The sequence below is a fragment of the Aristolochia californica genome, unplaced genomic scaffold (assembly GCF_029961685.1).
Source record: "Aristolochia californica isolate CCGP_79_NKW_82.1479 unplaced genomic scaffold, dmAriCali1.0.hap1 SCAF_14, whole genome shotgun sequence".
In the NCBI taxonomy this organism is placed as follows: Eukaryota; Viridiplantae; Streptophyta; class Magnoliopsida; order Piperales; family Aristolochiaceae; genus Aristolochia; species Aristolochia californica.
In genome coordinates, this window is record NW_027181815.1 from 27,191,195 (window position 1) to 27,214,607 (window position 23,413).

Genomic DNA, 23,413 nt, shown 5'->3' on the forward strand with positions numbered 1-23,413 from the left:
TTTAGAATCACAAATGATCCTCATCATCTCCAAAAGATGCATATGTTTGTAATCTTTTCCTTTTGTCGAGTCACATAATACTTCCAAATAGTGCTAAGCGGAAATTGTGACATAGTCACTAACATTAGTGACATAGACAACCTGCAAATATTATAACTTTTAGAATGAGTGATCCGACCTAGATTTCCGACTTAGATTTCACAAGAGCCCATCTGGGTCTTTGACCTCAAATATTATAACTCTATTTTTAACTATGTGGCTTGAATTATGAGTAAATATTTTCTTGAGTTTAAGGTTTAGAGGAGAGGGAACAAGAGAGAGAAAAGTGTTGAATGCAAATTGTACTAGGGGTTTGGAAGGTTTAAGGAGAGGAAGGGATATGTTGGCCTAGGATCTTCACTTTGGCTCCACAATCTACCCCCATAATCTTCAATGATTTATGTCCCCTCGCTTTATGGTCTACATCTTCCAATTATTTCCCAAGTAGTGGATATCCTCGTCATGTTCGATTAAATGCCTCACTGACCACTCACGTGTGCTTAGACCTCTGCATTTGTTTTTTCTTTAATCTGCCCGACCTTTGACTCTTCTCATTCCATTATCATCACAGCCATGGAATTAATTTCAACACTCTCAGCCTTGCTCAACCCTGCCACTCCACCTCTCACCTCTCACCTCTCACCTCTCACGTCTTTCCTCCCTTCAAAAAGCTGGTGCTGGTCGATGGGCCTACCCACCTGGAAAAGTAATCTTCTGTCTGTATTTTGCTCCTTCTAGGGGTCGGAAGTAGGTAAGATTTACACTTAATTTATTGCGTACAACAGATACACCCACCCTTCGTTGTGCACTGCGGCCCCAACCTCCAGTTCCTGGAACAGATGAATGGATTCTTTTGGCTTAATGGGAGATGGAGGATTGTCCGTTTGACTCCATGGATCTTCTGTAGATTTGTTCTCTTAAAAAGTGCGCAGCATGTGGGGATTCGTGATTCAATTTTTTTTTGCGTTTTTTTCTCCGTGTTTGAACAACCTCTCCCTTGACTCTCTCGCAGAATTGAAACCCCATTTATTGGAATGAATTCGGTACGAAACATTTGCAAAATTCCTGTTCACATAAACAGGCAAATATATAATTGAAGTTAACTAAAAATAAAAAGAGGAAAAAAGTAATAATGATAACAAAAATTTAAGTAATGATATGTTCATTCTATAGTTAATATTAAATCAAGTTTACTAGGAAAAATATAAAAGTTTGATTAAAGAAGACAAATAAAATGTATCTAATGAATCTTCATATTCCAATCTCCCGTGAATGATTTGACATCGGAATTGGGTTGGATCAAGGAAGAATCCCTTATTTAAGGTCTTATTAAGATAAAATTTTCAATGAAGTGGATTCTTACTTGAACCCATTTCGAACAAGATGATGTATGTTCAAGCCTATCAAAATCGAGTATGTCAGTCTCAAGATCTTCATAGACAAATTTTGACAATAACAAACACTTGACAACTAATTGGCGAATTGAGTAAGTTTGGACAACAATTAAAGTCGCAATCAAAGAGTTAGCAAAACAACCGTTCAAATAGTCAGGATGAGTTCAACACCCTATGGAAAAATAAAGAAAAACGAAAAATAAAGAAAAGCAACATAAGGCTGAGGACACACCTACCAAATGACCTAAGAACATCCCTTCATATGATCAATTCAAGAAAGAAAACAAACTTTGGAGAAACAATCGTTAGGCATGCATTCAAATGACCGCTAGACTACTTAACACAACAAATGATGCAAAGGCACTTTGTACAGACAAAATCAAGTCAATTGTTCAAACGACCAGGAGAGAAAACTCAATGTGAGGATTCGTTTGCCCGAACATCCATATGATTAGTACAAAAGAAAGGTAGAAGAGGAAAATGTACTGCCAATGATTGTTAGACTTAACGTTTGAACAACTAGGACAAAGGGTCATCATCCAAATAACTAAACAAATAGAAAAAGGGTTATTATTGAAGTCTATTTGAAGGACTCTTAACATTCAAACGACTTGTTCTATAAAAGTTGCAAATGAAAATTCAGAGCTTTGATTTAGTCATTGTAGGTTTCCAAAATCAATAAGTGACCTACCATTATGGTTGGCAGCTCAAAATGAGAATATTAAGTATTTTTTCATAATTGTAAACTATGATTTGGTTGATTTTTACAAGAGGACAAAAAATCATTTTATGAGAAAAATGACTAAGTTTTTTTATTGTTTGATTCTTACCTATTTAAATTATCTTGTGCCCTAAATCAAATACCAACCGTTGCTATAGTGAACGTTGCTATAGTGAACAAACATATTCTCAAGCTCCCTCAAGTCTTCAGTCAACGTGTGACACTCAGCTTTCAAAAGAAAGAAGCAAAAACTAGAGGTTTTCAAGAAAGCTAAGTACAATGTGCTTTGATTTGGAATTAATTGATTGTACATATGAATTCGTTTGTTAAACTTCATTTCTAATATTTTGAAATAATTTGTTTATAGTTCATTTTCTGTACGTATCAATTGGATGTTAAAAATTTTTTTCTCCATAATGATTTATGTGATGATGTTTACATGGATCACTCACCCACATTTGTTACACAAGTAGAGTTTTGATCAAGTTAAGATGACAATTTCAGCTCTATTATGTTTGGTCTGGGTTTTATGAGATCAAGTTAAGATGACAATTTTAGCTCTATTATGTTTGGTTTGGGTTTTATGAGATCAATTTTTTATCACTCAGTTTTTACTCTTCGAAAAGACTCTAGCATTCTTATTTTGATTGTGTATGTAGATGATATTGTTATATCAGGAGATGACAAAGTAATTTAAAAGTTTAACAATATAAAAAAAAGTACTTTCAGATAAAGAACTTAGGCATATTAAAATATTTTTTGAGATTTGAGGTCGTAAAAAGTTCTTGGAGACAAACTTGTAGACACTCTAATTGAGGTAAATCATAATGAGAATAACCAATTATTAAAGGACAAGACTCTCTACAAGAAATTAGTTAGGAAGCATATAAGACCAGATATAGCTTTGTCTATGTGATTGGAAAATCAATCTATGAAAAGCCACAAGAAAGTTCATTTACAATTAATTTATAGAATTGTAAAGTTTTTGAAGGGTACGTCTAAAAAATGATTGTTGTATAAAAAACATTAACAAGTGAATGTTACTAGTTATTTTTATGCTAGTTATGTTGGATCCAAACTTGACCATCGATTTAAAAGTGATTTTGAACCTTTATAGGAAGAAATCTAGTATCTTGAAAGAGTAAGAAACAAAGAATGGTTGCTAGATCTAGTGTTGAAGCTGAATACCATGTTATGACAGATAAATGTGAGATGATGCGGGTCAAATCCATACTTGAATAATTTGGTTTTCAAATTAAAGATTCTATGTCATTTAAAAAAAAAAAATCCTATGTCAATGGCTTGTGACAATCAAATAATGATTTATATTGCAAGCTATCCAATTCTCCACAATATGTAAGGTTTTCTACCAATTAAGTGATGCCCCTTCATTGGAGATGCAACTATGTGAAGGTTGAAATCTACTCCATATGTAAGGACTTCTAAGCAATTTTGTGACAGATTCTCTAGGGCTCTCTTAGTGAAGGTATTTGTTGATCTTTGTAGCAAAACAGGGATGTAAGACATCTATGATCTAGCCTGAAAGGGAGTATAAGAAACCTAATAGTTTCCATTTTAGCTGAGTAGTTTTATTACAGCATTAAAATTGTCTTTTTGGAAGATTGTCACCCAAATAAAGTGATTATGAATTATAGGCCTGGTGTGGAGAGAGGTTTTCTCTCCTCATCACTCACGTGAAGTTTCTTCTCCCAAAAACCCTAAATGTTCTCTTCTTCTTCCATTTCTCTCTTATCTTCTCACGGCTACACTAAATAACACTTAAAATCCTCTCTTATCAGACTGGAAGTTTAAGGGGGCCTTTATCCTTGTCCTTTATATGGAAATATGGAGCCATATCCTTTAACAATACGTATGGGAATTGATTCCATGAAAAATTGAACATAAAGTTCCTAAATCAGCCTACTTCTTGCGTATTATAACGGATGCTTCGCAACATGACATAAGAAACAACTGGTAATGAACATCGCAATAAAACATGGTACACAATTTCTTCAAGTTACTCTGAAGAATGGAAGATCACCAACCAGATCATAAATTGATGATTGAAAACGAAAAAGATTTGCCCGTCCAGGTCAAATGATTTGCAAAATACAACTCAAAAAAGTAAAAAAAATGATTTGCTTAATAAAAAGTTACAAGCAAGAAAAGGACAATAATCTCTCGTATCAGCCATAGGACCAGATGGGTCAGTAAAGAAACTCGAGAAACACCAACCTCCAAGCCTAAAACAAACACAGACAAGAAGAAAGGAGAACAGATTCTTAAGAATGACACTGTAATTGACCCTACAATAATGGTACAATATGCCAAAACTACCTAAAATTCTCAATATTTTCATCATCAGGTCACAGTCAAATCTTTCCTGCCAGAGTTGATGGAGAGGCCTCCGAGGTTTTGAGTGAGGCTGATCAGAGATTGTTTGGTGTTAGGAGATATTTTCTTCGCTCTCATAGATACTTCTGCTTCCAAATGCATCTGTCATAAAAAAAATTTACACCTCAGAACATGCAGATACCAATGTTTGTTCTTCAAAAACAAATTCTTTTAGCAGATAACGCAAATTTCCATAATTTCACTTGTCCGTTACCGAATGCTTCACAAAAATAATCCACAAGCCTAATTATTTCAAAAGGCTTATTTTCATAATACTCGTGTACAGCTCTGTTCCCAGAGACCCAGAACCAACACCTTTTTTTATAAGGTGGCGACAATCAAGATCTAATTTTTTGAATCTCGGTAACTTGCAACAGAACAACCAAATGGGTAACAAATTTCGAAGTTAGCTTCTGCCCATTGCACAGGACCTAATTACATGTATAATAAACATATATCAAAGCTATACAACAATATGTACATGGGCCTCAGTATTTGCTTTTGGAAGAAAAGAAAAAAAAAAGGGAAAGCCTGACCCAAAATTTAAACATGTAAAATTGACCCGAAAAAACATGGACTAAAAACTGACTCGAGCAGTAAAAGGGTAGGTCCATATTAACTATATAGGCCTTCTGCTTTCTGCTTACGAGTTGCTGATAGAGGAACCTCCCCCAAGACCATTTATTTTTTACTGAGGACACCTGAACTCAGAATACCTCTGATCTGAAAGTTACTATGACACAAACAATGCCATCCACATTTTTTTCAAGTACTTTACTTGGACTGTAGAATGTGCAGGAGGACCAGAGCCGAAAACCATTAATTGGCCGAATTCATGATAAATGGAGGTCCTGCATTTATAAAAATGCTAAAGTAACAAACAAGTGCAGAAGTGCACCCATTATTTTGGCTATTGTTCTTTGACAGATCAAAACTATAACTTCCATTTGTTCGAACACAATTGCAATAATATCTTTCTTTCATATCATTAAACCATAAGAAATTTAATAAAACATAAAAGGAGTTCATAATCCTCAAAACTCACGACTCCAGTCAAAAGTAATAACTATTCATAAAGCCATAGAAAGCTTTCATTTTTTCAAATGAATGAAAAGCTTTCATCAGGAAAAGTAAAAAACAATTTACAAGCACCACAGCACCTTCAAAACAGAATGAGATCTACAAATTGTGCGAAATGCACGATAGCAGGTCGGTCAGCCAAAGAGTAGACAACTTAAATTTCCTTCCAAACAATGTAAAAGGGTTGAAACAAAACAATATGATTATGTGTTATTTAACTGTAGAACCATTGATAAGAAATGTTGGAAGATAGGCCCAAGCCCACACGACCAAGAAAGGCCCACATATCCAAGCGTGTTGGAAGATGGGCCCAAGCACATAAAATATGGACCCACCATGATCACGTGAGGTGGCATGATGAGTCCTACACAATAAGAAACCGTATTATGGAAGCAGGTCTCATAGGAGAGTTTTAGTTTAAAAGTGTTATTTAGTCTTCTATTTATGTTGAGTTATTTAATTATGCTAGGACTAATCTTTAAGTGTTAGAGTTTGGGTGTAATTGGGACAAGGGATAGTTTAGTTGTAATTAGACTCTACTACTTTCCTTTATTATAAATAGGGGTTCATGTACTCTGATTACATCAAGTCAATAAAGTTTTTTTCTTTTTCATAAATTCAACATGGTATTAGAGCAGGTTATGTGAGTTGACTCGATCAACCCACAGAGATAATGTGAAGCTTTTTTCTATGTATTATCTCGAGTAGTTTAGGTTCGTATTTATCTTTTTTTGTCCCTATACTCGATATTTGCTTTCACCTCCATACTGCTATTCTATTTCCGGGAGTTTCTGGTTCATGAACAGCGACCGCGACGATCCCTTTGTGTCTCTGAAGCTGCTCTCCCGCTCCGTTTGGCGTTAGGGAAGACAACTCCTCTGGTTCTATTTCTCGTGCTGAGACGGAAAAAGATTATTGCCGTCAAGAGTCGTAATGTGTTGCCAACTTTGTTTGGCCGACATCCGACTGCCCCAAGTTTATGCTTCAATGACGACGAATCAACCCACTATGTTGGAAGCTTGCGCCAGATTGGTTACCGTTTCTGGACAACAACGAAGGAGCAGTCTGCCATTACTCTACTCGAATTAAGGCCATATTATCTTCCTTAACCAGACGGGTTTTTTTTCCGAGGAAAGCTCTTTGCTTCACTGGCTGTCAACCCGGGATCTTATCTTTGTTTTGGACGCTGTTTCGGAATTTATCTTCCAAGTTACTTTGTTGCCATTTCTGGACTAACACAGCTGTCATCTATCTTCGGAAAATTATTTTGTGTTGCTGTTTGGAAGGTTGCCACCCAACGACACTCCGTTTATTTTCAGAAGGTATCGATTGCTGTCAAACCAAAGGTTTTTTCTTCATATGAATCTGAATTTATTTATGGAAGTTGTTTTGATTCTGAATCGTCGCTCAATCAATGTGAAATTATCACACATCTGGGTTGCCGTCATCCAGCTCATTATATGCTACCAGAATTGCCGAGAGATTATACAAGTTGCTGAGTTGTTAATTATTATCAGCAGAATGTTAAAGAGAGACTTCCAAATCGCTGATCGCTGTTTCCATCCCGAGACCTGCTATTTTTGGAAACAAATTTGATGGCTGATATCCCGTAATTCTCGCTGTTATCCTGCTGCCTATTTCTGCAACCAGCCTCTGCATTGCCTTTTTTGGACGACAAAGTCCGGTTATTTCTGATTCTCGCTTGTTCATCACCAGAAACGACTCTCTTGCTGTTGCTCCGCTGCAGAAACAAGAGCTCCATTGCCACTTACAGAGAGCAGTCTTTCTGGAACCTCTCTGCTCTCGCTGCTGTCCCGCTCTGTTCGGAAGCAAGCGGGGAAGAAGATATTGTTGCCCAAATAAAAGTTTCCTAAGTTAGGAAACGCGTTGGGCCGCACCTGTTCTGACCCAACCTGGACTGAGCCGAGTTCACCCAGTGAACCAGCAATCACTTGATGTTTCAGATCTGCCGAGTTAAGTCGGCTCAACCCAATCCGGGTCAACCTGACTCGCCCCACTTATTTTATGTCTTGGTTATACAGGTCTGGGTCACAAATTTTATACCTATTTTCTTGTGAATCGGCTATATTGGTCTGATGTCTTACTCGGTTCAACTCGATTCTATTTCTCCGTCTGGATTATTATTTTGAGGTCTTCGCAACATATTCTTTGGTCAACATATTATATAGTGCAGATACTCACATCGAATTATTTTATGGGTCCTTTACAAGGATTTTATTATTTTGGTTCGTGTTATATGGGTCCAAGCCCATTTCACCTGCAACTATTGTCTCTTTGGATGAGACATTATTATTGAAGGACTTCTCAATTGCTGATTTTTATTAGCATTGGCTATTTTGATTGATGACGAAAGCCAAGGAGGCCCCAAAATATTATCTTTCGGATAATTACCCGTTACCTCCCTTAATTGGCATTTATTACTTCTACCACTTGAGAGTTGGCGTCCCGGGTTGGGACACGATGATGGAGGAGTTTTATTACACTTTTGAGCACTACATATAGACCCACTACCTACAAAAGATAGGAGTGTGCCCAACATCTAGCATGAGTTATGACTGGAGTATGGAGTGATGTCATTCGGCTTGAAGTGATTTTACTCTCATTTATCTTATGCCAGCTAGGCCTCATGGAAGAGACCACCAACATGAGAGGGAGTGTTAGAAGATATGGAGGACTGCCGTTTTATACGAGAAGATCCTATATACCATTTGCAACAAGCTAGGAGTTCATGATGTTCTCTTACTCCCAACTTGAGGGGGAGTGTTGGAAGATAGGTCCAAACCCACACGACCAAGAAAGGCCTACATATCCAAGTGTGTTGGAAGATGGGCCCAAGCCCATAAGATATGGACCCACTATGATCACACAAGCCGGTGGGACCCACCATGATCACATGAGCTGGCTTGATGAATCCTACACAAGAAAAAGTCTTACAGAGCCAAAATTATTATGGAAGTAGGTCTCACAGGAGAATCTTAGTTTAAAGGTGTTTTAGTTATGTCAGTCTTCTATTTATGTTGAGTTATGTCAATCTTCTATTTAATTATGCTAGGACTTATCTTTAAGTGTGATTTTGGGTGTAATTGGGACAAGGATAGTTTAATTGTAGTCAATGAAATTTTTCTCTTTTCCATAAATTCAACAAGAAACAACTCTATTTTTGCTATCCATTAATCTTATTTATTTATGTATGATAAAGGGATAAGAGGTCTATAAATAGGCCTTGTGAACTTCTTGTAAACCATCTGATTTTCATGCAAAGAAGTTCCCCTCACATTTCAGAGCTCATTTCTCTCCCATTAGCTTTCTTTCTTCTTGTTTTTGGAGCAATTCAACCATGACATTCTAAGAACCAACAACCTACTAAAGGTAAAAAGAAAGTTTCAGAATCTGATACTTGTTTGCTTCTTTAGAGTCAAGGTTCAAGAAGGTCTGAGTGCCAATAATCAAGTTAGGAAAAACTCCAAGAAGTGAAGGATGTTTGGCAACATAGCCTTAATGCAATTGAATGGCTATAGGAGGGTATTTATAGTGCGGTTACAATGAAGTCGGACACATCCAACAACTTACACAAGAAAAGAACCAAGTTGGAAATTTAGACGAGGATGGCAATTCTAGAGAAAGCTATTCTGAACAGAGGTCTTCCTAATAAAGATCGATGTCGGAACCCAAAGCAGAGAGTGTCGTATGGGATCTGAAGGTGAGCAAGAATTTCTTTTGGCAAGTGGAACAATACTTCAAAGCTTCAAAACTCACAAATGAGGAAGTAAAGGTTAGTTCCGCTTCAATGTTTTGTTCATGATGCCAAAAACTTGAGAGAATTCATTAGAAAGCAAGATTTGAAGCGTGAGTTCTTTCTAGAGGATGTCAATTACCAAGCAAGGAAGAAATCACAAGCATTGAGAAAAAAAAGGGACAATACCTGAGTGTATTTAGTCCTTTGTTTCTTAACGCTCAGTATTACTAACATGACCGATGAGGATCAGTTGTTAACATGACAGGAGCCTTTACAGTCAGCATTCAAGAACCTTTTCATCCTATCTTTACGAAGAGAGATATCGATTGTAGATGCTTTTGAGGGAGATGGTTTGAGCTTGCCCCCTAGAAGTTGTCTCTCTGATACTGAGATTTTGGAGGCAAGTAGGTTGATGGAATATATGCAATCCTTCAAATTGAGGCCTTTAGTTGTTGACAAGATGATTTGGTGGCCTAACAAAAGCGGAATTTTCTCTGTCCTCTACTTACAGTTTTATCAATGGATGGCATACAAATTAAAGGGATCATGAGATTTTCTTTTTGTTGCGCCTTTATGCCCCACCAAAGATAAAAAAATTCATATGGAGCGCCTGCCAAGGAAAGATACTCACGGCAGATGTGCTCAGAAGAAGAGGACAGCTAGATATTGATCCTCTCTGCCCTCTCTGCAACTCTGAGGTTGAAACAGCCAATCACATCCTGCTTCAATGCTCTTTCTCGTGGAATGTGTGAACTTCCATCCACAGTAAGAGTAGGTTGCAATTTTGTATGCCGGCTAATCTGATTTCTTTCAGCAAGATGCTCATTGGTACTCCCCTTCCTGGGATTGGAAAGCTTATGATATCTGTTTGCGCTGGTTTCATTCCAAGGAGGGAGCAACCTTTCAACCTCTTGTTGTTAGGGATATGCTCCTTGGTTCTTTGTAATTCTCTTTGTTAATATATACATCCTTTTCAAAAAAAAAAAAAAGGGATCGGTTGTTTCCTTTATTGGTAGTACTCCGTCTTTAGGCCAAGCAAGAGTTGAGGGGTAGGGAGATTGAAGATAGTTGCAACAGTCTAAGCCACGACACAAAAGCTATTGGATTATGAGGGAAAATTCAACAAAAACACGACAAGTCTACTAAAACAAATAGAAATATTCACAAGGAGAACTATAAGAAGAAGCTTTCTTGGAATTGGAATTCCAAGAATGACACGAAACTCTTAGAACAAAAAGAAGAATAACCGCTCGGATAAAGGTAATCTCAACAACCGAAAGCTTACATGGAGGCAAGAGATCGTCAAAAGAAAAAGCTATTGAATATTGTCAAAGGGGACGAGATCATTGAGCAATCGAGTGACGAATTTGAATCGACTTGATGAGATGTTGCAAAATTCCATTCAAGCACATGTCAAGAAGTTTACAACACCATCACTAAGACCTAAACAAGAACATTTTTATCTTGATGTATTACTGAAAAACAGCAAAGTGAAGGTCATAATCAATACCAAAGCAACCTACAACTTCATCCCAAAGCCAAGGCAAAGCGACTACTCTTAAGGTGGAACAAGACGAAAATCGCATGAATGCTAAATATTTTGAAGCCAAAAAGTGCTTGGAGTGGCAAGCACATGCCTATCATCATCGGAAAGCAGGTAGGCCTTCTTGATTTCATAGTAGTACATATGGATGATTTCAATGTAATTTTAGGAATGGATTTCCTTTGTACTTGCAAGGCGCTTGAATTGCACTACATTGAAATGGTAAGTATTATTGAAGAAAATGGACTTTGTATGCTATCCAAAGTGGGAGTCTATGTAACAGAGAAAGTTGTTATGCTTTCGGCCCTAGCTAAAAAAGGGTCTCAAGCGTGGAAAGTCCACATTTTTTAATTCTTTGGCAAATGCCAAACAATGAGGTGATGGTCAATCTGTGCTGATTGAAGAGGAAAAAGTCCCAGAGAAGATGCCAAAGAACTTACCTCCAAGGAGGGAGGTTCAACATGTGATCGATCTTGGGCCAGTTGCCAAACTACCAACCTTGGCTCCATTCATTGATCTGGAGCTTCCAAAGCAATTTGAGGGACGAATTCATCCAGCCCAAAACATCGTTTGGTGAACCAATTAACTAGTTTTTCCAACAATGGCATACTCGTAGCCGTCTCGAGTGATTGTGAAGTGGAAGAGGCATTCGCGATGAGATAACAACCTCGTATCTGATAACATGTTTTTCAACAAGTTTGGGAGGAGTCCAACTAACTTATGAGCTGCCAAAAGATGGAAGGATCACACCAATTTGGTAAGTGTTTCTATGGAACCTACCAAATGGGTAAGGTCACACGGACATCTGTGTTATTGATGGGGGAAGATGATATGCGGGTAGACGCAACAAAGGCTGCATACGGAGCATAGCCAAAGAGGGACATGACATAGTCAGCATAACCATCATAGCCGACACAGCTGATACAGCCTAAGAGGGACACAGCATGGCCAAAGTAGGTTGTGCAAGCAATGTCACCGAAAAGGGGTGCGCAAAGTGTTAAGGCAGCTCCTAGTCATCAAAATGACCAGGCAACAGCAACATTAGGTGACTCAGAAAGGCAAAACAGCCAGCGTTGAGGCAGCAATTGGGATGCAAGCGTGCAAGCAAGCACATACAAGGCGCACAAATGTAGGCCCTCTGATAGACACACGAGTGGGCATTCAGTGAGACCCATGTGCGGCCAAGGCAGACGTGTTTGCACGCAGGTATCAAGGGCACAGAAGTGCACGGGCATGCATGCCTGCAACTAGCTGGCTGGCTATTTGATTTGAAATTTGAAATTGGGCTCACCCAAATGAATTAGCATAGAGTTTTTTAAGGTATTTTAGGGCATGAGTATTTATGCCAAGCTTAAATTTGAATTAAGGGATAATTATCTTACTTAGGTGACAAGATCTCATTGGCTATTGTAGGGTTTAGGGTATTTTTGTTTTCTTCTTGTTTGAGAAGGCTGCCTAGCCTACTTTCATTCAGAATAAACTAGGCTGCACATTAAAGTTCTGGGAGTGATTGCTCACTCAACTAGTAGCGTGACAACTAACTTTCCATTTTTAATTTTTTTTAAATTTCTTCTGCTTTTTTCTGTAACATTCAGTTTCAACTGGATAACCAAACATAACTGGGTCCTTTGGCATGATCCACTAAGAAGCAGACCAGATTTGGACCAACAAGATTAATAGCAAATTAAAGCTGACCCTAACCAAATCAACCCCAACCCACGCCATTGTTTTCTATATTTAGATTAACAGGCACCAGTCCACAGTTCAGTTCATTTCCATATGCTAAACAACTCTCATCATCCTTAATAACATACAGAAATCAAATATCAAGTCACAATTGTATTTTTTTTGCTTTTAATTATGCACAAGAGCTACACTATTTCTTAATTTCACTTTCTACAAAATAAAATGAAGTATTATTGAAACTTAAGGAAACTCAACAAGAGGGGTGTTGATTAATGACTTGCACAAGAGATTTAAGTTCAGAAGAAAGATTATACTTACATGAGAGTCATTGTTACTATCAGTTGTCAGTTCAAGCTGAGGTTGCTGATGCTTAATGTTCTTCTTAGCCTGAAATGACTTCTCACGATCTTCATAGAAAGGAAGATCATCCAACAGTGATGTCTCAGCTGGATAACTCTTAAAAATAGCTAGCATTTCCAAACCTTGCTTAAATTTAATCTGCAGAGAAGTGATAACAGATAAAGCAGTTAGAAGGATATCAAAAAATAAAATACATCCAATAACATGGAATTGCATTTCTGCATGTTCGCCTGTCTAGAGAATATGGAGGGTAAGGTTCAAGTCCAGCACTGGTGGCACATAAATTTTTACACTAAGATAAAATTATTATTGTCAACAATGATCTGCAACAATGTCATCATTTTCAATTCAAAATATTATTAAAAGAATGTCAAAGCTTTCAAAGAAAAAAAACATGTATGAGCACAAAAAAAAATAGATCAATGGCCAAATTAGAAAAATGATGTCTATAAATAAGATGAATTTCTTTCTAAAAAAAAAGATGGATTTGAACCTATCATACTTGTATGTATAAGCAAAAATGTGTATGTACGAAGATAAAGAGATGCACGTGAGACATTGGACCAAGAGAGAAACAAGGCTAGGTCATACAATCTAAACAGAGAGAATCCAAAAATGCACTTTAACATACAAAACAAATGAGACATGGCACCTATACCAAATTTGCATAATTGAAAGTTTCCATACCAATTTGCATGATTATAAATCTTCATCCGAAATTAAGACGCCACAATGTGTATACTATGACCAACAATACTGTCCATCTTGATTTAGCTATTTACTCATATACACATACGTGAAAACATAAATATTTTTGGAAGGGGCATAAATGAGCTACATATTATTATGACTTATAATTAAGTTCATTTAGTTTATTTTCAAACAAATTGTTTTCCTATAGAAAGTAGATTCTTAGCATTTAAAGAGAGCAGCGGCATGATTGTAATTTTTTAATATGACCTAAGTTATATATAGGGGAGAAGGCTCTCTAAACCCTAATCTCTCAGACAATTATCTCCTACACTTTGTTCTTCAAATTCTCACATGGTATCCTTGTATTACATGCTGTCCTTCTCTTAGTTCATTGTCCGTTGTTTCTATGAGTTACTTCTTTTCCTTCAACTAATCTTGAATCATTTCCATTTTCAATTTACTACAGTCTTGGTCTATTCTATGTTGTTCCCTGATGCATCACCTAGAGAAACCCATTGTTCCTTTTCTTAATTTGCCATGTGTCGTTCTTAATCATCTCCACCATCTCCCACACTAGGAGTGCTCATCTTCCAAAAAATTGAAAAATATGGAAAATATGGAATCTCTTCAATTCTACACAATTTTCCCCACTTCTGCTGGAAAATATATGATTTCACCTCTCCAACGTAGCAGAATCTGATTCTTCTTCTTTGTAGACATGTTTGAATTTTCTTGTTTCACAATCAACTTGGTTGCAGACAATCGATCAGATCCCACCGAATTTAATGACCCATGTCAAACTAGGTCAGCAATAATTCTACCTCTCTTCTTTTCTTCTCATAATACATGTAGCATTATCTCAAAAAAAAAATCTCTCTCGTCCTAAGTGTCCCCCACTCATCTTGTCTAACTCATCAGATCACCCTGCATAAGACTCCCAACCATATTGTCCATCACTATTGTTCTTCGTTCAGTCATCCTTGAACATAATCATCCTTAAGAGTTACTTCAATGAATAAGCCTCACAGCAATGCATCGGTTGTTTAATTTGTCTTTGCGGGAAAAATGATAATGGTTTCCTATCAATGTTAATTGACACAATGCAAAAGTACAAGAACTGGGATGACCTACAACACAGAGTCAAAAGAGTGTGGAGCCTTGAATAATATATTAGAGACAAATTCTAGATGATTGTGAAATAATAGAGTTCAAAAAGGAATAAAGAGATTCATTTTAATATCTGCATCTTCAAATATTTCACATTCATCTTCTCATCTTCCATTCAGAACTTCAAATAAAACCCCTTTTGCTCCTTCCTGAAACACCTTATTCTATTGTTTCACACTCATCCAGAATTTCAATCTCTGATATATTATTCAAAGCTCTACATGCTCCTGACTCTATGTCTTGCAGGTCATCCCAGTCCTTATGCTCCTACTAACCATGCCAAGAAATCATCACCCAAAAAAACTTCACCATCATCATTCCGTAAAGACCGATAAATGATCTAAGTGTTGTTGTGAGGTTTCTTAAACCCAAATCTAATTCTCCACAAATTTATAATTTCTGGGTAACCCAAATCTAATTTGTGTCATCTGAGCTACCCTCTAATTATAAGAACTGCAAATGAATAATGTTGCTCACAATGGGCTGTAGTCATTTGTGTCAATCAATTCAGCTATAAAGAAATAAAGGTAAACACAAATTATTAGCTCAAACTACAGCAACTTCAACAATTATACATTAGATGTAACCCTTCAGCTAGTTGTGTTCAAATGGACCTACACCCAACTTCAACAATTACAAACATGCATGTGTATTTAATAAGTTTCTTAAGCTCCTTAAAGAACCATATGATAGTTGAATATAATTTTATTGGTTACTATAGAATGAAAATAAATAATAAGAACAACAATAATCCTGACAATTAAGAGTTCATCACCTCCTGAGTATCTCTGCTGTTAGTCACAGGTTTATTGTCATTGTTCTCTAGTACAATGTGGCGTAACTGGCTGTTAGAGACATCCTTTATTATGTGCCATTTTAGAGGGAAAAAACCAGTCCATTTGTCCTGTTGCCAAAAGTCCATGGTCTTCTTGAAATCCACCTTGCCAAGCATCTCTGCTAAACCAACAAACTGCCCACTCCCATTTACCTTCAAAAAATGCAACTAAAATCAGCAAATCCCAATACTGAGCAGAAACTTAAAAAGCAATCTGGAAATAAGATGGTCATAATATTTCTATTTTTTATTTTTATTTTAAGAGTCAGAATATTGTAAGAAAAGGAAAACAGAAAGCTGCTTTGGCCTGGAGAATACAAAGGTTGAGGCACAAAGAATTTCTTTTAAAAGTCTAATGTAGTGTCCCACAAAAGTTCCAGAAGAAGATCATTCTGATGCATCAGCTTGTATCAGTGAAATTACAACAAGGTTAAGTTTCTTCAAGGCCCTGCACATGACATTGTCATGATCAAAATAACCACGAATCCAATGATAACAACATAATTGTGCACGTACTTGAGTAACCTCACACCAAGAATCGAGACAAGGTCACCCTCCAAAAGGAGTGTATGCCTCAATCAGGCAAGTGCTAGTTGTGCCAGTTTAGGTGCCATTGATTAAAACAATGCATCAGTATCCAACTGTTTCAGTGCTTTGCAGTTGTACAAATCATGTGCTATAAACATTATATTACAAGAAAAAAGGTTTCAGGACTCACCGAGAAAAAAAGGAAGACTGGACACTTCGTTCCCTTCTCAATAGATCGTGCCTCAGCATCATGATATGCAGTATCTAACTTCTTATTACCACCAGGGGTACTAGCCCACACATTGTACTTGATGCTCTTGTGGATATCATCTTCACTAAAGGACTTTATAACAAAAAACATGGCTTGCTCATACTTAGTCTCAAAATCAGGTTGGTTATACTGCTCTCTTAGTGCCGAAGTACTGAATTGGATTTTCTCAGTTGATGTTTTTAAATTATTCTTCACTCCATATGCACGAGGGCCACGGGTTAGTTCGCTAGATGCATCAAGCTCACCATTTCTATTGATTCTGTCTCTCCCTTTATATCTGTCATTACCAGCCCATGTTCTGCCTCTAGGCATTAATCCTGGGTAGCCATTTTGAGGATAGAAGCCACCATGCCACTGATTAGAGTAAGGGGAGAATGGCGTAGGATAGCAATACCCTTTTGTTAGACCAGCTGATTGAATGGCAGAACCCTGTTGAGACACCTACAACAGTTAAGAATGTCAATCAACTATGTCAAAAAATACATGAAAGATATAAAGTGCAGATAGAAAATTGTATCAGAATCATCATATTTTTATTAATGTTGATTACACCCATGCACACATCCCTTATCCATGGTGAGACTTGAAACCAGGACTTCAAACTAGAAACCCACCCATGTGACCATTAAGCCAAAGGCCTAAGTCACTAGTCCCTTTTCAATACACTTGTAACTTTTCATCAGCATGAAAATTTTAGACACATCAAAAACCACTCAAACATGCAAAGCAAATGCATGACAAGCAAACAAAGCAAATGGAAAAGAGAAACTGTAACTATCAATCATTTTCTATACAAAAGTCAAGCATGAGGAAATTTTAAATAAAGAAAGATGATGATAAATAACAAACCAGAAGCAAGGATATTATTCAAACACGAATGGCAGAATAGATTGCATCCAATGCATATACACAAGCTAGTGGCAACTGCCCCACTGATCAGTAATTCCGATCTAGGCCTAGCAGAACTAAAAGAATCAAATTAAGGATAACAAGGTTGAACAACTCTAGTCACCTGCCTTATTGACAATGGGATCTAAGAAGCAAAGTTATATCGTTTAAATCCAATTCAAGAAGAAAAAATATTTATGACAAATGACACAGATACATACAAAAAATTTGGCACCAGTTCACCAACCATGTAACATTTAATCAGTGACAAGGCTATTATCAATGTTGGTAAATGAATCCAAACGAAATATAGAACGAATGACAATAAAAAGGATGGGATTGTGACTAATCATGGAACCATCAAACAAGAGTAGAGAAAAGAGGAAAATTCATAAAGCTGGCACCAACAAAAATCTAATCACGATGATGAAATCTGTACAGAGAAGTATTTCCACACTCAAAATTACCCCAATTTCTTTTTCTTTTTCTTTTATTTTGAAAATGAAACTTACCCCAAAGTGCAATAATTCACTCTCTCAGATATTCAGTCCACTCTCAAGATCAAGACACAGACACAGACACAGACAAGCAAATAAAAGAATTTTGGCTGAAGAAAACAAATATCTACTCTTTACCTTGTGTGAAGGTTCAAAATGAGGAGCTGTAACAGAAAAGCCCCGTGAAATAGAAGGCCGTGATTTTGAATTAGGAGAAAGAGCAGAAACTTTGTTATCCTTAGGAATGTTTGTGTTAATGGAATTTGAGCTTTTCGTCTTCAGTGAAGTTGCATGACTTGAAGCAGATCCATTTGATCTTGGACCAGCACCAGAAACTTGATTCATGGAACTACCTAAAGGCAGTGAGAGATCATAGGAGTAAGATGATATGGCATCAGGCCCAGACGATGGGAAGTATGATTGTTGCCCTACACATTGAGCATCAAAACCCGTCAAAGTTCCTGGAGTGTAAGCATTATAACCAGGTACATAGTAAGCCACAGGGCCATTAGAAGATTGAATACCCTGAAGAAAATAAGAGCAGAAGTCAGATTTGACTAAACAAATATATATGTAATTACACATACCATATTTATATGAAACTGTAATTCTTGCACCAAGGTCGACTGATCATCAAAATAGTGCAAAGATATTCTCTTGATCTTGACTTTATTGTTAAGATAATACATTTGTTAGCAGATCCTAAAACAAAAAAATATACACCAATTTTTTTCTTCTTCTTCTTTATTTATTTATTTATTTAGTTTTTGGAGAGGGGGGGCAAAAGAGGAAAGCAAAGAGACTAATGAAATCAGTAAAGTGGCCGACTCAGAATGCCGATGTGATATGTTTTGTACGGAGGGCCAAGGTTACCAATGCATCAAAACATGCAGCAGAAGAATAAAACACTGAAATTCTAAAGTCATCAAAACATGTGACTCCCCACTTCAATCATTCACAAGTTTTAGATATAAATGCCAAGAATACCCAATATGAGTTTGAAATACATTGGTAATAAGTACCAACTATATAAGTCTGCTACGAACATACTGAGTATCGCATGTCTGATCCATCCCCAGCAAATACATAACCTTGATCTTCCCATTCAGCATAAGTCGCATCATACCCTGTATCGGGAAACAAAATCATGTTATAACTTATATACAACAAGAGAAAATCTGCCATGACAGAATTAAAGTTTTACACAGATTTCCTCGAACACGTAGAAAATCAATTCAACTTTCAAAACTTCAAATAGTTAATAAATAACAATAAAACAAGAAAAGATAACCAAGGTGAAAACAAAGAGGAATTCGATCGCAGATGTCTTTTCTTTTTAACGCCAACTTTCTAGAAGACTCACAAACTTGATGATAACCATAACAAGGCATGAATTTTTTTTAAAAATAATATAAAAACATGCATTAGATATAAGACAAAGCACATCAAACTTGTCTAAAGCTAGAAATAGCAGCAGCATTTTGTTAAAGATTCTCATTGACCTCTGAGATTTGTTTTTTTCCTTAAAAAACACAAGTGAATATTAATGGACTTCACATTAATGGAGAACTTATAACAATATTTCAGTGTAATGACCTGGATAATAGTAACCATAACAGCTACTAGGCGTGTAGTAGACACCAGGCTTTGTGGCCAAACTTTGATCTATTACACCCCTTTTTGTGTTTGAAGCAGAAATTCCAGATGATGGTCTGTCAGATGTAGAGTCTGCTCGACCTCCATCTTTTCCAGAAGCCTGAGATAAGAAAACACAAAAAATTTAGCAAGAAATTTTAAATGATCCCACAACAACAAAGCTAGGAAGTCAATTATAAGCTTCTATGTGATATCAGACAGAGAGAGAGAGAGAGAGGGAAAGAAGGGGGATCTAAGATATATCAAATTGTTTGAGCTGAAATAGAACCCATCATAGAGACCCAGAGTTCCTGTAGCAACTGGTCTCATTGAATGTTCCCAATAATAAGCTTAGAAAAATCAAGCTGACCGATAGCTAACACAAACAAGCTTTGAACACCATAAGAACTTTGCTATCTCTTTCACAGAGATAGAAAAATTTTAGCTAAATTAGCAACAAAATTGAAAATGAAATGAACCACCCACAAAGACATCAATGGATGAATAAGAAAACACACCATATCTTGATCAGCCAATTTACTCAAAGAATCAGCCTTTGAATCCATGCCCCTGACTTCTGCAGCTGGGAAAAGGCAGACAGAATAATGACATAGCACATTGCATAGAAAACAAAAACCATTGCAAAATCAAACACGATGGGGATGAAAGGCCAACATAGCATAAAATAATGCAAGCATACACCCAGTAGCAGCAATTCCAAACCAAAATGCAAAATAGCAGAAAATACAGAAGAAAGAGATATTATTAGTGAAAATCTCTATGTACAAAAAACATAAAGAACTCCCAGCTATCTTCTCCCCTTCAAATCCTAAAGTCACCATCTTAAGAGATAACAATCTCAAATGTCAGGCAGGGATGTGGATACCAGTGTCATGTAAAACGCAACATCAAACATGTCTTGCATTTTGAAGGGGCATCATGTTACACCCCAAAGCTAAATCAAACATTATCCACCAGAGATAACAATCAAACATTAATGGACATTAACATCCATTATGTATCAGAATTTTTCCGTTAAAGTTATTCCTACCCCCCAGATATGCGGAACTTTAATTTGAAACCACCAAGGCTGTTAATTTGACCTGAGAACAATGATTCATGATCTGTTTTGGAAACAAATGTTCTCCACATCTTCCACAACTCAGACTAGGGATCTTCTCCCATGAAATGCCCCATTTAGGCAGTTGAACTGTAATTAGTTGATTTCAGTAGTGACCATTTATTATGGTTTAACAGAAGGGCGCTCTGTCTCAATATGAAAATCGTCATTTCCAAAAGAATAATGGAAATTGTGTACTGCAGCTTGGCAAAAGAATATTTTCCTCAAATAATAAGAGATGATTTTTTGGGTTTTTTTCACTTAAAAGACAGTGAAGCCACAATATATTTGCTTCTTTATAGAAAAATGAAAAAAATATATACCTCACTCAATCAGTAAAAAAAGGAAATGTGCTGCCTCACTATTTTGTTCCATAAGAAATGGCATCAATTTTGTTTTTAAAATATTTACCACTACTAGTCAGCCAAATCTCATCCTAACACAAACATTATACTATAAAGTTGAGGAGTTATTTGGTGAATTCATGCATATGTCACTCGGGTAAGAGAAACCAACAGAAAGGGTTGCTTACACTGCATGTAACATCCATTATGTATCAGAATTTGGCCCGTAATGTTATTCCTACCCCCCAGATATGCAGATCTTTAAGTTGAAACCACCAAGGCTGTTAATTTGACCTGAGAACAATGATTCATGATCTGTTTTGGAAACAAATGTTCTCCACATCTTCCACAACTCAGACTAGGGATCTTCTCCCATGAAATGCCCCATGTAGGCAGTTGAACTGTAATTAGTTGATTTCAGTAGTGACTATTTATTATGATTTAACAGAAGGACGTTCTGTCTTAATATGAAAATCGTCATTTCCAAAAGAATAATGGAAATTGTGTACTGCAGCTTGGCAAAAGAATATTTTCCTCAAATAATAAGAGATGATTTTTTGGGTGTCTTTCACTTAAAAGACAGTGAAGCCACAATATATTTGCTTCTTTATAGAAAAATGACAAAAATATATACCTCACTCAATCAGTTCAAAAAGAAATGTGATGCCTCACTATTTTGATTTATAAGAAATGGCATCAATTTTGTTTTTAAAATATTTACCACTACTAAAAATAAATAATACGACAGTTTCAGGATACTTTTGTATGGTGCACTTATTTTCTACCATTTTCACTACTAGAACTTTAATCTGAGTCAGCCAAATCCCATCCTAACACAAACATTATACTATAAAGTTGAGGAGTTATTTGGTGAATTCATGCATATGTCACTCAGGTAAGAGAAACCAACAGAAAGGGTTGCTTATGAATTCAAACAGGTTATAATAGATTAAGCCCATCAAACTATGGTTTGACTATATTGCAATCGCGGGACCCACTATATTAATCCTGTTGCTACCACCATGGGTTGCATGTAATAGGATGAACATGTCGAATTACAAGGGTGCATTTGGTCTTAGAAGAAGAAAAGTAACAGTCGGTATGAGAAGTAACAAAACAATCAGATCAAACTAACTGAAATCTAGGAAAAGGATAAACTTAAACTAAATTTACTCTAAGAGAGATAGGAGCAAATAAGACTTAGGATGGTTGTAGTGAATTCAGATAGCGGATAATAAGATCAGGGTAAAAGCTCTAGAAGATTACTAATTTAGTTTAGAAGGGAGGAAGCCTTCAAGTAAACTCTCAGGACCAAGTCACTAATTTCATCAACCAGAGGGGGTAAAAAAAAGGAAACAAAGAACAAAAGCACCCCAGACCTATCTGCTTTGAGAGGGAAAGGACGCTACCTGTATCCGAAAGATAAATGTACCAACCATAAAACCCCCTACAGCTCCAATAATCACCATACGGACCCACAAACCTTAGAGTCCTAAGATCTTTCCACAAAAGCACCGAAGTAACCGGAAATGCAAGAACCAAAGACAATGCAAGAGCGAAAGAGGGCGTCCATTGGAGAAGCAGCAAGAAAGATTTTTTTTTCCAAAGATATCAAACCGGCTCCATTTGGCAGGAAACGTGAAGAAACAGACAGAAACAGATCGGAGTACGAGTAGATTGAAAAAATAAAAAACAAAATATGAGAAGAAGAAGAACCACATACCTCAAAACCAGCTTGCAAACAGGAAACCGCTGCTGCTGTCTTCGCTCGTTTTCTCCTCTGATTGGATAAGGAAAGCAAGCTTTTGGAACAAACGGAAGCGGTAGTGCGACAGGGGGTAGGAGAAGAAAAAGAGAGAGAGAGAGAGAGAGAGAGAGAGAGGCAGAGTAGAAGAGAGGCGGCAGAAAGAGAGAGAAGGTGGCTAAAAACTCTTCTAAACCCTTGAAGGACCGTACGGCCTGGATCCCAACTTGCGGGGAGGAGGGAGAAATCTCAGCCGCTGGATGGGTAATGAGAGTGACAGAAGACGTGGGTCCAACTCCAAGTGGCATTTGTGATACATCATTGATTAGTCTATGGCCTTTGCTGTCCTAAAAGAATGTGGACAAGTCACTGAACAAGGAAAATGAGGTTGCTTAGCCGCGAATCCGCTTCACTATCAACCTTGATGTTGGAGGAAAGTACAAAACTGCCACCGGTGACAGAGATCGGTGACTTGCGTGGTACCGTGGAATCTGTGACGGCAACGAGCTGATGTGGAAATCGGAAATTTATATCTCGAGAAAAATTTAATATACACATTTTTAAGAAACCTTAAGATAAAATTATATTTGTGTTTTATTTTTAAATTTTTAAATTTTCTATGAAAAATTAAATGGACTTGTTAATATTTTTTTAGGGAAATAATTAAATATTAATAATCAATTTTATATATTATCATATTTATCGGAAAAAAAATTG

At 36.7% G+C, this 23,413-nt stretch overlaps 1 protein-coding gene across 3 annotated transcripts; it reads right to left on the minus strand.

Annotated features, from left to right (window-relative positions):
• Nucleotides 1-4,184: 4,184 nt before the first annotated feature.
• LOC137949613 (YTH domain-containing protein ECT4-like) lies at nt 4,185-22,826 on the minus strand. 3 transcript variants are annotated; one of them, XM_068795710.1, is made up of 10 exons: nt 22,676-22,826; nt 20,007-20,071; nt 19,450-19,609; nt 18,904-18,980; nt 17,992-18,378; nt 16,388-16,909; nt 15,610-15,822; nt 12,933-13,112; nt 4,492-4,650; nt 4,185-4,397 (listed from the first exon to the last, which is right to left on the minus strand). In XM_068795710.1, the coding sequence occupies exons 2-9, from the start codon at nt 20,052-20,054 to the stop codon at nt 4,516-4,518; spliced, it is 1,722 nt and encodes a 573-aa protein (XP_068651811.1). In that variant the 5' UTR covers nt 20,055-20,071; nt 22,676-22,826; the 3' UTR covers nt 4,185-4,397; nt 4,492-4,515. The 3 variants fall into 3 exon arrangements, with proteins under 3 accessions (XP_068651811.1, XP_068651810.1, XP_068651812.1); XM_068795709.1 differs by having other exon boundaries at nt 4,185-4,650; XM_068795711.1 differs by having other exon boundaries at nt 4,185-4,650; nt 17,992-18,281; nt 18,903-18,980.
• Between the last annotated feature and the right edge of the window lie 587 nt (nt 22,827-23,413).